At 39.2% G+C, this 13,694-nt stretch overlaps 1 protein-coding gene across 1 annotated transcript in view; it reads left to right on the top strand.

The window, feature by feature from the left end:
* Nucleotides 1-13,694, top strand: part of LOC122790194 (opsin-5-like) — a 570,713-nt gene that overhangs the window by 118,885 nt on the left and 438,134 nt on the right. Inside the window, exon 2 of the mRNA XM_044057777.1 lies at nucleotides 10,021-10,226. Coding sequence (XP_043913712.1) covers nucleotides 10,021-10,226 — 206 coding nt within the window. The remainder of the gene's footprint in view (nucleotides 1-10,020; nucleotides 10,227-13,694) is intronic.

The raw sequence follows: 13,694 nt of genomic DNA on the forward strand, positions 1-13,694 counted from the left end.
CTGCCTATCCTTAACCAAATTCTGACCCTTTTGTAGTTGCCATACTTTCTCCTGGTAATGATTCTGCTTTGTTTTTAAATGGCCATTGTTTTGCTTTCCAGCTTGTCACACTTTATCTATAGGTTTGCCCTATTATTGCATTTCTTATAGTTCTTTAAAATGGGGTAAACTTTTCCATGTTAAATCATCATGAGACATATTAGAGGTTACAGCATAAAGATTTAATACTTTTCCTATCCATCTATCTATCCTCAACCCATTTTGCATTTGGTATCAGGGTGTCACTTTCAACAGTGACAATCACCTCAAGCCAAGTTTTGCACCACCGGATTGCAAGCCCTGCCACAGTAGTTCACCCATACCACTCACTCACACCTATGGCCAATTTAATGTCCAAACCACATATTGCATGTCTTTGGAATATGGGAAGAAATAAGAGTACCCAGAGGAAACCCACACATCCACAGGGAGGACATGCAGTCTCCACACAGAAGGCACCTCAGCTGAGAATTGAACCAGAGAACCTCTTGCTGTGAGGTAACAATGCTAACCATTGCACCACCACACTTTTCCCATAGCAGTCTAATTTTTTTCATCTGAAAAGGGATACCCTTTTTTGTTACAATGAATGCAAATTTCCTTCACTTCCTGCTTGTTAGTAATTTTATGGTTGCGTACTACTAAACGTTTGACAAGGGCATTCATGTTTCTAGAATCTAAAAGGGCTTATACTTCCCTTCCTTATAAAGTTACAATGTATAGTATGAACTTGTCTGTTAGAGTAACACGCAGTAACTTAATCACACCAGATTTTGAAATATCCTCATTTGAAGGATGAATTTCAACTTTAAATTTCTGTCAGAAACTCTGTCTTCAGTGATAGAGGAATAAGACTTAACAAAGTGAATTCTCTCTATGTGTGCAATAAATGAACACTTTACTTGCTGTTTTAGGTTTCTCAGAAGGTACATCTCTTAGTAAAATTTTATCCTTAGAAACAGATAAACATCATTTTATTATCCACTAACTATTCTGCTAAAGTTCGTAGCTTACCAGAGATTTTTTATCACTGTACAGTGCTCATTTCTTTATTTTGCTTTGCAAAGCTCTTTGAAAATGTCTGTTGTTAAAATATCTAAAATGTTCACTTCACTGTTGCTGTTAGGTTCAAGCCAATGTTTTAAAATGTCCTTTAAGTCAAGCATCTGTGCATGTACCAGTTTATCTGTACCAAAAGTCCAGTTATAAAATTGCATTGTTACATTTTAGGGATTATAACAGCACTGAATAAAATTTATTTTTCTTACTTTCTTTCTTTCTTTTTTTCTTTCTTTCGTAAGTGTACCCCAGTCAGTCAGTACTATTCAAGTCCATGAATGTTTTCAGTGCCTCTGGCTCACTGGGGTGACAAGTTTCTAACACAGTCTGCTTGGTACCAGTTCCCTGTGTTCATATAGCATTTAAATATCACTAATTATGATTTCAGGTCATCATTCCTGGCTATTTTCTTTAGAGGTGGCACAGTCTTAGAGCTGGGAGTTATGGTGGCCAGTGCAATCAGTTGCTGTTGTAACTGAAAGCCTCTCTAGACCCCAAGAAAAGTCAAAAACTGTAGGCCTCCCCTAAGCCCTACCTTCTGCTCCAAAACAAAAATGACTTCTACAAGATATAACAGATGTTGCTGTCCACATGCTAGCCCCTACAAGGCCCTTTCCTAATCCATGATTCCAAGTCCTGTTTTCAGATAATTCTTCAGTGAGGAACTAACTTCCTGAACTTAGCCCTCCAGACTACCCTCTTTTATACTCTAGTAACTAGCAGTTAAGTCCTTGCAATTTGACTAATTGCTGTGAGAATGTTTAGGCACAACATACATTCTAAAAATATGTTCAAAGATACATACACTTTTACCATTACCCATGCTGCTATACATATGCACGTGTGTGTGTGTGTGTGTGTGTGTGTGTGTGTGTGTGTGTGTGTGTGTGTGTGTGTGTGTGTGTGTGTGTGTGCACGTGCACGCGATGCACTCAGAGAAGTTAAAAGAACAAATTCTGATTTGTAAGAGGATATGGGCATGTATCATGTGTCTGACTGTACTAGATGAACTCACACTATCTCATTTCTGCCAGCACTAGCCCTTGCCACAGAACCTCCATCATCACTAATCTCCACTCTTATCTTCCTATGGGTGGCATCGTTACCATGCTTAAACATTTTTCAGGTCCCTGGACTACTGTAACTCAGTAGAACACCTGCCATACTGTGACTATGTCCTGATATGTCTGAGGCCTGGCTGTGGTTGCTGCTGGCCTTATATAAGCATGGGTGGGGTGTGAATAACTGTTGATGATGTGGAAGCATTGACTGTCAGTGAAAGACTAAGTTCACAATTGTAATGACTGATGGCTATTATTCATCACTAGGCCCCCTTTGGTGGTGACATTAATTGGTACACATTGTATGACATGAGACACCATTTTCAGTCTATGCTGGCCTATGGTGTGCACAGCTATTTTTATACATTTGCTGCCACCATGACTGTGGGACATTAAATGGCACGACTTAACATTATCAGATTTAGTGATCTTTCCAAACCTGCACAATATCCTTCCACCACATACTTCTTCTCTCCTACTTTTGGTGACACCAGCTTTAGTTTTTCAATTAGACATATAAAAATATATACACAGTCATGCACACAAATTTACAGGCACAATAAAGCACAATCTTGAGAAGGTGCTTGTCAAATGTTCAGTGACAGTAATTATAATCCCTAGAAGTGAAAAACATTAAGTGTTAGCAATTGAACTGTGATATCACAGAGTGCTCACCTTTCTGAGATGCTCAACAGTTTCATAGTTAACAAGTAAAAGGTGTGGGGGCACAGTGCCCACTTTTAGGAGTACAGGGAATGAAGCCCTATAGCAAAAATGCTTGAGAAATATGAGGACCTTTCAGAATTCACTGTTTTTCTAGTTGAATCACAGTTATTTTTTAGCATCAGGGCTCACATTACCATGTCTCATACTAAGGAATCCACACATGCACACGTGCGTATACACACACACACACGCACACACGCACACACGCACACACACACACACACACACACACACACACACACACACACACACACACACACACACACACACACACACACGCACACGCACACACACACGCACACACACACACACACACACACACACACACACATTCTCACATACGCACACATGCACACACACACACACACACACACACACACACACACACACACACACACACACACACACACACACACACACACACACACTCACATATGATCCCCTCATCATTTGAAGACACTGTGCAGCATGATGATGATATGGAGAAGGAAGAAGCAATTACTACCACACAGGAAGCCATGAACACTCAATATAAGACAGGTATAAGAAAAATCACTTTCCTCATGGTACATTGCTGGAATAAAATATCCAGGCAACAAAAAAGTTGAATAACCAGGTCAGCACTCCCAAAAAAGTTGAACTTTTATTGATTAAGAGCTTTCCTCTCTTATAATAAAGAAACTTCCTCAAAATAAAATCCCATTGTTAACAAAGCATTTAAATACCCCTCCAATACACACTTCCACCAATGGCATTAAAGCAAATACATAAAGAAAAAAAAATCACTATTTAAAGAGACAATGTCATATTAAATAATAAAACAGCCCCTTAGCAAAAGCGCAGTAAATATACCCACACTGTTTGCGATGAATTTCATTAATACAACCCCAAAAATATCTCCACAAAATATTGAATCTAAACATTCACGTTAAAAACCTTGACAAATATATTTGATATTTTTGAAAAACTCTGCAAATGGAATATCAGGAATTTTTTTGCTAAACCGAAGGGTAGGAAATATTTTAGCTTCTCTAAGGATGAAGTGGCCCTATTAAACCAAATTACACATGATCATTCCATCAGGGTGTTGAAACTCAATAAAGGGGGTGGCTTGTTTGTTATGGGCATGGATGATTATTGCATCAGAATGAATTCACTGTTATCGTCCAATGCGTACACTGAAGTATCTCATAACGAGATAAATATAGTGTTTGCAAAGATTGACATGGCACTACATGACATGTTTGCACAGGGTCAACTGAGTAAAAGAGAATATGAATTTATGGTGAATGAATACCCGGTTATTGCCGGTAATTTTGCTATTCCAAAAATTCATAAGGGTTTATTTGACCCACCTTTTAGACCCACAGTAGATGCCAATAGGTCAAAAATGCACTATATACCTAAATTTCCTGACCATTTACTTAAAGAATGTGTGGAATTGTAAGGACTTTTGGAAATTTCTAGCCAGAATTAATGATGTAGAATACAACGAAAACAGCATTTTTGTGATCACTGATGTGGTAAATTTATATTCAGTGATACCACATTATATAGGTCTAGCCTGGCTGTAAGAGTTACTGTTCAATTTAAAGATTTTGTCAAATGACAGGGTCAGTCTGGTGGTAGCGTTAATGGATGTGGTTTTATCAAACAACTGCATTTTCTTTGATGGGCACTTTTTCAGCCAAGATACAGGGGTGGCTATGGGGGCAGCATGTGCCCCCAGTTTTGCCAATTTGTTTATGGCCCAATGGGAAACCAAATATGTTTTTATCCATGCTATGTGACTTCCTGGTCCTACTATACCCATTATCTGGACAACATTTTTATCCTGTGGACAGATATAGAGATTAGATTGACAGAATTTCTAGAATATATTAATAACACGATAAAATGTTTGATTTTTTTCTCACACAGTAGGACCGAATAGAATTGCATTTTTGGATATTGACCTGCTGAAGAATAGTGAATTTAGCTGTTTTCAATCCAATATGTATAGAAAGAAAACCTTTGCAAACACTTACTAGCACTTCAAAAGCTGGCACCCTATACACCAGAAGAAGGCTGTGGTTAAGGTCCATCTTGTTAGAGTGGCCAGGATGGTCACAGACACCACAGCCTTTATAGATGAATGTGACCAGGTCATCAATATGTTTCTTAGGAGAGGTTACCCAGAAATATTCTTTCAGAATATTAAGGGAGAAGTTGTATGGAAAAAGTTGCACGGGTTCTATAGACCGATATTGGCAGGGTCTAGGTCAATCAGTGCAATAGACAATAATAGAACTTATGGCTGGGGAACTTGTACCTAATCCAGCATGTAATATGAATGTAAACAGTGTCAAGGGAAATTATTTATTACATTTACATTGGACAATTATGATGTTTATGATATTCTGAAACATTGGGCTGTTTTTTCATGTGACAATAGAATATTAGTAGGTGACAGTGCTATTGTGGTATACAAAAAGGACAGATCTTTCAATAATTTATTGGAGTTCAGGACTTGTGAGAGTGCAAGGAAGAAGGGTATGTTTAAGTGTGGTCATTGAACCCAATGCCCTACATGCACACTTCAGACACCTTGTTCGTGAATGGTGTTAGAATTGAATTAAGGGGTCATCAACTTATTTGTTGTCTGGATACCTTATTCGAGCTTTGCATCAAGAGGGAAGTGATTTTTTTCCTTTCCCCAGTTCCAGCAGTTTGTGTTTTATAAGACAAGTATAGTATGTTAGATCCACACAAAGACCTGCTGAACAACATATTCTGTCTCTGAGTTATTTTTGTATACCACTGAAAACTGGCATATTGGAATTTATTTTCTTGGTTAATACAGAGATGCATGGCTTCTTCACTTTCCGGGTTTCAACTGCCAGATCATCAGTTTTGCAAATCCCCAACTCTCCAGTATTGTTTTCTGGTGGAAATAACTGTTGGTGCAGTTTCTCAGTGTGTGCTGATAGTGATTCATTTGTTTCTCTGTGTGTGCTGTGCTGGCAGTGATTCCTTTGTTTCTAAGCACGTGCTGGCAGTGATTCCTTTGTTTCTCAGTGTGTGCTGACAGTGATTCCTTTGTTTCTATGTGTGTGCTGGCAGTTTTTCCTTTGTTTCTCTGTGTGTGCTGACAATGATTCCTTTGTTTCTGTGTGTGTGCTGGCAGTGATTCCTTTGTTTCTAAGTGTGCTGGCAGTGATTCCTTTGTTTCTCTGTCTGTGCTGGCAGCTATTCCTTTGTTTCTCAGTGTGTACTGTGCTGGCAGTGATTCCTTTGTTTCTCAGTGTGTGCTGGCAGTGATAACTTTGTTTCTCTGTGTGTGCTGACAGTGATTCCTTTGTTTCTGAGTGTGTGCTGGCAGTGATAACTTTGTTTCTATGTGTGTGCTGGCATTGACTCCTTTGTTTCTAAGTGTGTGCTGGCAGTGATTTCTTTGTTTCTAAGTGTGTGCTGGCAGTGATTTCTTTGTTTCTCTGCATGTGCTGGCAGTGATTCCTTTGTTTTTCAGTGTGCTGGCAGTGATTCCTTTCTTTCTCTCTGTGTGCTGGCAGTGATTCCTTTGTTTCTAAGTGTGCACTGGCAGTGATTCATTTGTTTATATGGGTGTGCTGGCAGTGATTCCTTTGTTTCTCAGTGTGTGCTGGCAATGATTCCTTTGTTTCTCTGTGTGTGCTGGCGGTGATTCCTTTGTTTCTCAGTGTGTGCTGGCAGTGATTCCTTTGTTTCTCAGTGTGTGCTGGCAGTGATTCCTTTGTTTATATGAGTGTGCTGGCAGTGATTCCTTTGTTTCTCAGTGTGTGCTGGCAGTGATTCCTTTGTTTCTCATTATGTGCTGGCAGTGATTGCTTTGTTTCTATGTATGTGCTGGCAGTGATTCCTTTGTTTCTGAGTGTGTGCTGGCAGTGATTCCTTTGTTTTTGAGTGTGTGCTGGCAGTGATGCCTTTGTTTCTCAGTGTGGCTGGCAGTGATTCCTTTGTTTCTCAGTGTGTGTTGACAGTGATTCCCTTGTTTCTCTGTGTGCTGGCAGTGATTCCTTTGTTTCTCTGTGTGTGCTGACAGTGATTCCTTTGTTTCTATGTGTGTGTGCTATGCTGGCAGTGATTCCTTTGTTTCTAAGCTTGTGCTGGCAGTGATTCCTTTGTCTCTCTGTGTGTGCAGACAGTGATTCCCTTGTTTCTAAGAGTGTGCTGACAGCGGTTCCTTTGTTTCTCTGTGTGTGCTATGCTGGCAGTGATTCCTTTGTTTCTAAGCACATGCTGGCAGTGATTCCTTTGATTCTAAGTGTCTGCTGGCAGTGATTCCTTTGTTTCTCTCTGTGTGCTGGCAGTGATTCCTTTGTTTCACAGTGTGTGCTGGCAGTGATTTCTTTGTTTCTAAGTGTGTGCTGGCAGCGATTCCTTTGTTTCTCTGTGTGTGCGGACAGTGATTCCCTTGTTTCTAAGAGTGTGCGGGCAGCGATTCCTTTGTTTCTCTGTGTGTGCTATGCTGGCAGTGATTCCTTTCTTTCTAAGCACATGCTGGCAGTGATTCCTTTGTTTCTAAGTGTCTGCTGGCAGTGATTCCTTTGTTTCTCTCTGTGTGCTGGCAGTGATTCCTTTGTTTCACAGTGTGTGCTGGCAGTGATTTCTTTGTTTCTAAGTGTGTGCTGGAAGTGATTCCTTTGTTTCTCTGTGTGTGCTATGCTGGCAGTGATTCCTTTGTTTCTAAGCACATGCTAGCAGTGATTCCTTTGTTTCTCTGTGTGCACTGACAGTGATTCTTTTGTTTCTAAGTGTGTGCTGGCAGTGATTCCTTTGTTTCTGTGTGTGTGTGTGTGCTATGTTGGCAGTGATTCCTTTGTTTCTAAGCATGTGCTGGCAGTGATTCCTTTGTTTCTCTGTGTGTGCTGGCAGTGATTCCTTTGTTTCTCATTGTGTGCTGGCAGTGATTCCTTTGTTTCTAAGTGTGTGCTGGCAGTGATGCCTTTGCTTCTCTGTGTGTGCTGAAAGTAATTCCTTTGTTTCTCTGTGTGTGCCAACAGTGATTCCTTTGTTTCTCTGTGTGTGCTGGCAGTGATACCTTTGTTTATAAGTGTGCACTGGCAGTGATTCCTTTGTTTATATGAGTGTGCTGGCTGTGATTTCTTTGTTTCTAAGTGTGTGCTGGCAGTGATTTCTTTGTTACTCTGTGTGTGCTGGCAGTGATTCCTTTGTTTCTCAGTGTGCTGGCAGTGATTCCTTTGCTTCTCTGTCTGTGCTGACAGTGATTCCTTTGTTTCTCAGTGTGTGCTATGCTGGCAGTGATTCCTTTGTTTCTCAGTGTGCGCTGGAAGTGATTCCTTTGTTTCTCTGTGTGTGCTGGCAGTGATTCCTTTGTTTCTAAGTGTGCACTGGCAGTGATTCCTTTTGTTTATATGAGTGTGCTGGCAGTGATTCCTCTGTTTCTCAGTGTGATCTGGCAGTGATTCTTTTGTTTCTCTGTGTGTGCTGGCAGTGATTCCTTTGTTTCTATGTATGTGCTGGCAGTGATTCCTTTGTTTCTGAGTGTGTGCTGGCAGTGATTCCTTTGTTTCTGAGTGTGTGCTGGCAGTGGTGCCTTTGTTTCTTAGTGTGGCTGGCAGTAATTCCTTTGTTTCTCTGTGTGTGCTGGCAATGTTTCCTTTGTTTCTCTGTGTCTGCTGGCAGTGATTCCTTTGTTTCTCTGTGTGTGCTGACAGCGATTCCTTTGTTTCTATGTGTGTGCTATTCTGGCGGTGATTCCTTTGTTTCTAAGCTCGTGCTGGCAGTGATTCCTTTATTTCTCTGTGTGTGCTGACAGTGATTCCTTTGTTTCTAAGTGTGTGCTGGCAGCGATTCCTTTGTTTCTCTGTGTGTGCTATGCTGGCAGTGATTCCTTTGTTTCTAAGCACGTGCTGGCAGAGATTTCTTTGTTTCTCTGTGTGAGCTGACAGTGATTCCTTTGTTTCTAAGTGTCTGCTGGCAGCGATTCCTTCGTTTCTCTGTATGTGCTATGCTGGCAGTGATTCCTTTGTTTCTAAGCACGTGCTGGCAGTGATTCCTTTGTTTCTCTCTGTGTGCTGGCAGTGATTCCTTTGTTTCTCAGTGTGTGCTGGCAGTGATTCCTTTGTTTCTAAGTGTGTGCTGGCAGTGATTCCTTTGTTTCTCTGTGTGTGCTATGCTGGCAGCGATTCCTTTGTTTCTAAGCTCGTGCTAGCAGTGATTCCTTTGTTTCTAAGTGTGTGCTGGCAGTGATGCCTTTGTTTCTGTGTGTGTGCTGACAGTAATTACTTTGTTTCTCTGTGTGTGCCAACAATGATTCCTTTGTTTCTAAGTGTGTGCTGGCAGTGATTACTTTGTTTCTCAGTGTGTGTTGGCAGTGATTCCTTTGTTTCTCTGTGTGTGCTGACAGTGATTCCTTTGTTTCTCTGTGTGTGCTGACAGTGATTCTTTTGTTTCTAAGTGTGTGCTGACAGCGATTCCTTTGTTTCTCTGTGTGTGCTGACAGTGATTCCTTTGTTTCTCTGTGTGTGCTATGCTGGCAGTGATTCCTTTGTTTCTAAGTGTGTGCTGGCAGTGATCCCTTTGTTTATCAGTGTGTGTTGGCAGTGATTCCTTTGTTTTGGGAAGCTTCTCCCCATAACTCTCAACTGTACAGATTTTCACAGAATGTCCAGATTTTGGCTTTATACTTTTGGCCTGTTTTCATAAAATTGTGGTTTTCGGACAAATTAGTGTTAAATCGTTAAAGAATGAAGTTGCAAAATAATAACAGGCATTTCAGGTTCAGACCACATCCTTCAGAAAATTTATGCCAATGCAAAACCTGTTATTCTATCAACTTTCCAAGTTTGTAAGAGGTTGTAATTTAAAAATTGTCCCTATTTTTGGGCCTTTGTCCCACTTTTATTTATGGTTTTGTCCAGATTTCTTGCTCTAAGAGGTTGAGAGGTATGTTTCTCCCTTCTTTTTGTTGATGTGTCAATAGAATTGGCATATATATGTCTGGGTGGCTGACGATTTCACTTCTGCAAAAATGTTTCTTTTTTCTTTTTGTAATGACTTTAACTATATGTTATAATGACAATAAAGAATCTCTTCATAATGTTTTGAGCTGTCAACTTTTTCCCAGCATTCTTTTTTTTTCTTTGTTCTTTAGGTTGGCTCTCGTGGTTTGGGAACAGCATTGTGATCTTTGTCTTGTACAAGCAAAGGGCTGGCTTGCAACCACAGGATTACCTTACCTTTAACCTTGCTGTGTCAGATGCCAGCATTGCCATTTTTGGATATTCTCGAGGCATCCTTGAAGTCTTCAATGTATTCAGAGATGATGGCTTTCTGATTACCTCAATTTGGACCTGTCAGGTAAGTATAGCTTTCATACATTGCAGTTCAGAAACTATACAACACAAACATATAAAATAAACCAACAATTTATTGATGCTAATTTTTAGGTTTATGTATTTATTTTTATTAACACTGTTGGTCCCCCTAGGCCAATAGCCTCTTTCCCGGGGTGACTTGAGGTAGTATTCATACTGACTTGGGGAAACTTAGTCTGATCACTTGAAAATTTCTACTCTTTCGATAAGTGACATGGAAATATTTACATCCATCCGAGCTACCACCAACGTAGACAGTTGGGGCCTTGGTTTAACATCTGTTGCAAATGACAACACACTCAGGAATGTGGCATCTCCCTTATTCTGCACTGTAGCATCAGTATTGGAAATATTAATTCAAATAATATGTATGGGAATAGAATCCACAGCCTTCTACACCAAAGCCAGGTGTGCTACTGATATTGCTATTAAATGTTAAAAAGCAGATGGAGCATTGGAGTGTGGTCATCATATGTTTAGTAGCCAAGTAAGAATGTTTTAATTATTAAAATACTGAATGCTATGCTAAATATAACAAAATAAATATAGTTCTACCCATCTTCAATTGGCAAAAATGCTTTTTAGCAATGCTGTAGCATTTTCCCTAAACTGTCTTAACAATGAACTGCAGGGTTTAGTAGTTTTTGATATTAAGAAAGTCTGTTTGATGATGTAAAAGTTTCTCTTTACACCACTGTATTGTAATTTTTATACATTTTTAGTTAAAAGGCACCTGAAGAGGGAGTTAATTTTCAACAAGTCAAAAGTACTTCAAATTAGGAACATTTTTCTTTAAAATTCTAAGTACATTTTTAAATGTAAAAATATTTTGCAAAAGTGAGTGTATGTTGCATAAGTGTTTTTTTAGGTGTGAAGATATGTTCCTTAACTAAAAGTCAGACAGAAAATGTAATAGCCAAAATGGCAAAAATAAAACCGTGTCAGGTAAAGAGTGCATTCCTTGATTGTATAAATGGATGTGCAGGTTACCATAAATTTTATGCATTAAACAGACATTGATTTATGCTCTGGAAATAGCAGTATTCCTGCCTCATAAAAGTTGTTTCACATTGCTTTATCAAACAAACTATGTCAACTTCCAAGAGGGAGGCTAAGTTACCTCAGTTTAGCCTAGAAGCCCCCTCCACACTCATGCAATATTTCCAAGAAAAAAGTACATTGTGTACAGATACATGATTAAATGTCCACCTTCTTTTCATTGTTCTCAGTCCTGCACCATTAGTTTCAGCTTTCTATAGTGTATTCTAAAGAAGTGCAGCAGTGGCCTAATTCTAGAACCTGATAATGAGACTCACTGTGTGTTTCATTGGTTTGATTCCATTAGATTTCATTTGTATATGATGTGACTTTGAGCACCTCACTTAACCAGAAAGACCACCCAGTTTACTCATATATACAAAAAACAAACAAACAAACAAACAAATAAATAAATAAATAAATAAATAAATAAATAAATGAATGAATAAATTAATCTCATGTGGTCTAGCCTGGTTTATAAACAATATAAAACTCAGATATTGGCCAATTTGCTGTTACATATCTGGATTCATGGCACAACAATCAGTTTAGCCTGGATGGATCCAGATAGCTTTTTTTCATAAAGGCACTACCATACCTTTTCCCATTTTTTAGAACTTATCAAGGAAAATGCAAAAGTACTACACTGAGAGGTAGTCTGGAAGGCTAGTGGAAGTAGATATGGTATATACTTCACAGCCTGAAGGATGCAATGTTTCTTCATGTTTCTATATTTTTTGTGGTTCTTACTAGCCTTGACCATCAAGCCTTCCCTCACACCCTATATACCTAATTGTTTTCATAATCTGCTTGTCATTAATACCCCCCATATCGACCCATGGGGGGCATCTTCTCTTTAGAGGGGGTAATATCTTTCAATAACCCCATCTAATTTCCTGCTGACTGAGAAAATAGGCATTGGTAGGTCATCATGCATTATCTAGCTTGAATGTTTCAGTAATGCCCTGACAACTCCCCTGTTAGCCAACAGTAATTTGCAATGAGTGCTATATGTAGCTAATATGTGCATGCACATATCTTCATAATTGCTGTATGGAGCTATAATACAAAGTTCTCCTTGCAAGCTCATGGTCCACACCCAACTTTCCTGCAGTAAGCGAAACAAAAGACTCTGGCATCATAAGGGTAGGACACCCAGTAGGTGGGAAGAGCCTTTAGCAGTGGATGAAGATGCTGTACACTGGATTTAATATTACATCATGATTAGAACATGTGCAGATGAAGTGGCTTTCTGTTTCATTTAAAAAATGTATCTTAATGTATTAGTTGAACTCTCCATTGAACTCAACACCTTTCTGCTGAGGGAATTCAACTATCCATCCATAAACTGGATAGAAAAATGTATTTCCTTTGTAGTTCTGATGAAGTCCTTTACACATATTGAGAGGAGGAAACCACTCAAACTCACCAAATAAGAAGAAAATCTTTGACTGTGCATTTGGTGTTGATTCTGGAATCACACATCCTAATAAGCCTGTATTTAGTTTATTAGTTCTTCCTTTATGCATGCACGCCTTTTCTGTTTAGCTAGGCCTGTAATGGTCTGAGCATGATCGTCTAGTACTTACCTATGAACCTAAATGCACTTCTGCATTAATGAAATAGTAGCAGGATATGGGTGGAATTATAAGCCATTCTGCATGTATCAACAAAAGCTATGATATAAAATAATGTGCCACCTGTCTCTGCTAACTATACGGCACACAAGCTAATATTTGGTAGTGTGTTACCTAATTTTAGCATAACAAAAGGACAGACACTTTTGAATATGGTTTTAAGAGCTGGTTTGTGCAATAGGGGTAGTAATTACCTTTCTGGGGAAGTCTGCTGTTTCAATTTACCACCTGAGTGCTTACCTACATTCTTATTAGAGGTCATCCAGTGATGACAAGGAGAAGACACTTTGAAAATAGCCATGGGAAGGCTGGAACAACAGGTAAAACACAACTTACTTCTATCATTAGAATGCAATCAAAGAAGCCACAAAGGGCAGTTTTCTCCACAAAGCAAAAATTAATCAGAAACCCGAATATAAGGTGAAGTAAAAGAGACGTGTAAATGATAAAAATGGATGAATAAGTGTATAGCAGAGAAAATTCTCAAAAAGTTAACAAAGAAATGCAGCAAATAAATGGAACACCATGGATACAAGTGTACAAAGTTACAGCACTAGAATTAAGTGTACAAAGTAACAGTACTAGAATTCTGGCCCTGAGAGATGTTCATAGATATGTATTAGACTAAGTGGTCTTGCAGGCCATTTTAAACCTGGCCATTTTCCACTTCATAAGAATCAAACCCTGCATCTTGTGTCTGTGAGGTAACCACCTCAAGCATTACACAAAACCCTAAACCTCCTTTAGGGGTTCACGGGTTCATACTAGGCTATCAG

Source organism: Protopterus annectens, chromosome 1.part2 (assembly GCF_019279795.1).
Source record: "Protopterus annectens isolate FY-2018-M chromosome 1.part2, PAN1.0, whole genome shotgun sequence".
Classification (NCBI taxonomy): domain Eukaryota; kingdom Metazoa; phylum Chordata; order Ceratodontiformes; family Protopteridae; genus Protopterus; species Protopterus annectens.